This window comes from Phalaenopsis equestris, unplaced genomic scaffold (genome assembly GCF_001263595.1).
Source record: "Phalaenopsis equestris unplaced genomic scaffold, ASM126359v1 Scaffold000270, whole genome shotgun sequence".
Classification (NCBI taxonomy): Eukaryota; Viridiplantae; Streptophyta; class Magnoliopsida; order Asparagales; family Orchidaceae; genus Phalaenopsis; species Phalaenopsis equestris.
Window position 1 is genome coordinate 697,292 of NW_018164712.1, and position 3,103 is coordinate 700,394.

The following is a 3,103-nucleotide window of genomic DNA, read 5'->3' on the forward strand; positions in this document are numbered from 1 at the left end:
ATTCCTATTTTCTACAGTGTGGTTTTAATTGTGAACCAATCAGAACCCTAAGTAATATTACATCCCAACATTTACATATCTAACGTCTAAATTTTATTTTTTAGCTTTATACCATCCAAATCTTTCATATTACATCAAAAATACCACAACTTTAACTTTTAAAAGGTGAAATGCACTTTTCAATACATAGGTAAGGTTGCATATATGTAAAAATGAAAGTTTAGGTGCATATATGTAAATGCATAAGAATTGAGTGGTATGTATGTAAATCTCCTTAAAAAATATGGAAGAGCTTACTCTCAAAGGGAACTACATGGAACATACGTTAGTATTCCCTCGAGTTTATTTCCAACAGTCACAATTGCTGAACTTGCTTCAAGCTCAAGCATCTTCTTTGTTGCCATTAAGACTGAATCCGTTCGTGAAACCACAGCAATACTGATAAGTCATGATTTCACAAATAATTTTCAGGGTTTCAAAAGTATTTTACGAAAGGTCAGAAGCAAAAACAATTTACAATTGGTGAAATTACATACTTTGTATAACCCGGTAAGATGGTGGACAAGCATGGCCTGAACATTTTCTCTTGAAGGGATTCAATAAATGTGTTTGGACCTACAAAAAAAATGAAAAGAACGTGATAAAAGCCTTTTTGGACAGCCTCTCTAAAGGTTTCATCTACGCATCCTTAAATTTCAAGTTATTAAAAATAAAGATTATAATTTTAAAGATATTTTACAAAAAAAAAAGTAACATAAGCTGGAAAGAATTCATGTAATTGGCAACATATATAAATTAATCTACCACCATACTTGGAACAGTTGCTCCCCACTTCATCTCCAATCCTTCAACGGCAGCTGCAATCGCTTTTCCCTTTTCTGCAACTCTTTCCATCCGGGCTATGGCATCATATAGACATTTCGCTATGTCTAGTAATGCAATAACTTCGCCATTTTCTACAACAGGCAGATGTCTAAACTTTCCTGAAAATGGTTGGTTTTTAGCAGTGTAACTATCATGAAAAAAATTTGGGGCATTTACCTGCATACCACCCAATTCCTATGTGTTTATATAGCTAACAAATAAACTTTACTTTCTACATTTATACCACCCAAATCGTTCATATAACACTGTTTTGACTTTAACAGTTTAAATGTACCTTGCATCAATATTTAAGGTGGCATACATGTAAAAAATGATGTTTGGGTGTTAGAAATGTAAATAGATAGGAATTAAATGGTAGTTATGGAAATATTCCAAAAACTTTTGGCTTGCCAGTACATTATTAGGTTCATTACAAACCTTTCAACATTTTCTGTAACGCTTCCACCGCTAGTGTGTCAGAAAGAACGAAGACAGGATTCGGTGTCATGACTTCGGAGACTGGTGTTTTCTCAATATCTATTTCACATGCCATAACTCTGGTTGCTATATCCTTGTATCCATATGAAAGAAGAAAGTCTCATGAGCTGGAAGTAATGGTCCTTACAACCACTTAAATCCTATGTATTTACATATCTAAAATCTAAATTTCAATTTTTACATATATACCATCTTACTTGTGCATGAAAAGGTGTATTTCACTTTTTAAAATTTAAAAGTTAAATGATGGTATTTGCTATTAGATATGAAAGATTCGGATGCTATAAATGAAAAAAAAGAAAAAGTTTAGACGTTAAATATGTAAATAAATTGGAATTGGGTGGTATGTATGTAGATGCCCCAAAAAAATATGAACTTGAGCACATACCTTATCTGTTAAAATTCCACAAAGAAAAGCATTTGATTCGATCAACAATGCAGCGTCTACCCTACGAGCAGCCATTCGTCGGCATACTTCTAGTATGGAACTACTTTCAGGCATCGTCAAAGCTTTAGACAATTTCAGCCTCTTTACAGTTCTCTCCCCACCAACAGTCCTGCTTCAAAGAAATGAATGAAACGAAAATACATCCATGGAAAAATTTTACCACTGAAATAAAAAAGATACCACCATTCTTCTCATTCAAGACCTCAAATTTCCAATTATACCAGAAATTTTAAGAAACCACAAAAATTTCTGGGCAGACTGAGGATTGCTTTCTAGAGATCTACAAAAGGGCTTATGTTCATGCTTTAGAACCCCCCTCGGCGCATTGGCAACAATCATTCCACCTTCTTATAAAGCATGTTTTATAAATTAATGAATTTATTTTCAGCATTTTTTATGTAAAAGCAAAATCATTACGTGTTACAGATTTTGAAGTTCTTTTAAGAAAATTAGTTTTTAACGTAATCAACGATAAATCATAAGTTATATGATTCAGATTCATTATCTAAGAAATTATATTCTCTTCGAACCGTTGGATTATGAATCATTTAATTTGGTTCTTCATTGAGCACAACCAAATTAGGGAATCAAATTCATTCAACATTCTATAAAACATGATTTCTACCTTCAAGCAATCCTAGCATGCGACAAATAAGAGACGAGAAGCACAAGATGATGCGTGATTTGGAAGGAAAACAAATAATGGAGAAGACGCACATAGAGCGAGGAATTGGCGTCTTTCTGCCGGCGTCGAAGGGGCTGCTCTCCGAGGGCTTCAGCTGATCAGATGAGCTCCCCGAAGAAGGGATTTCCCCTTGAGAGCCGACGCTGTCCATTGCTCCACCCTACTTACGGATCTTGAGAGCCTCTCCGCGATTTGGCGAAGAAAAGCGTGAACGCGTGAGGGGCAAGAGGAGAGAGAGGGGAATCGCCGAATGCGATTCTCTCTCTCTCTCTCTCTCACCGCATCTGGCGATTCCTCTGCGACTTCCATGCCGCACATGGAGGATGGGTATAGTTGAGACGGAAATACCTGCCGTTCCCTAGATTCTGGTAGATTATATATTAACGTTTTGGGAAATTTTCATATATCTCACATAATTCTTATATATTTACATATCAGGCGACTAAAACTTCATACTTGAGTGCATAACACTTCTATGTGATAAACCAATTCATAAAAAGAGTATGTCACTTTTAAGAAGTAGATGATAGCGATGCTTTTGCATTTTATATATGTAATCCATAAGAATTGTGTGGTATGTAAATGCCTCTTTCATATATATATATATA

The 3,103-nt window shown here is 35.0% G+C and overlaps 1 protein-coding gene across 4 annotated transcripts in view; it reads right to left on the reverse strand.

Moving 5' to 3' along the window:
- LOC110024715 (CBS domain-containing protein CBSCBSPB1-like) overlaps positions 1-2,827 on the reverse strand; it is a 28,586-nt gene extending 25,759 nt beyond the window's left edge. For all 4 annotated transcript variants that reach the window (XM_020724835.1, XM_020724836.1, XM_020724837.1 and 1 more), the window contains exons 1-6: positions 2,528-2,827; positions 1,751-1,919; positions 1,303-1,435; positions 813-983; positions 537-615; positions 325-438 (exon numbers count right to left, since the gene is read on the reverse strand). In XM_020724835.1, the coding sequence (XP_020580494.1) occupies positions 325-438; positions 537-615; positions 813-983; positions 1,303-1,435; positions 1,751-1,919; positions 2,528-2,646 (785 nt within the window). In that variant the 5' untranslated portion in view covers positions 2,647-2,827. The remainder of the gene's footprint in view (positions 1-324; positions 439-536; positions 616-812; positions 984-1,302; positions 1,436-1,750; positions 1,920-2,527) is intronic.
- Between the last annotated feature and the right edge of the window lie 276 nt (positions 2,828-3,103).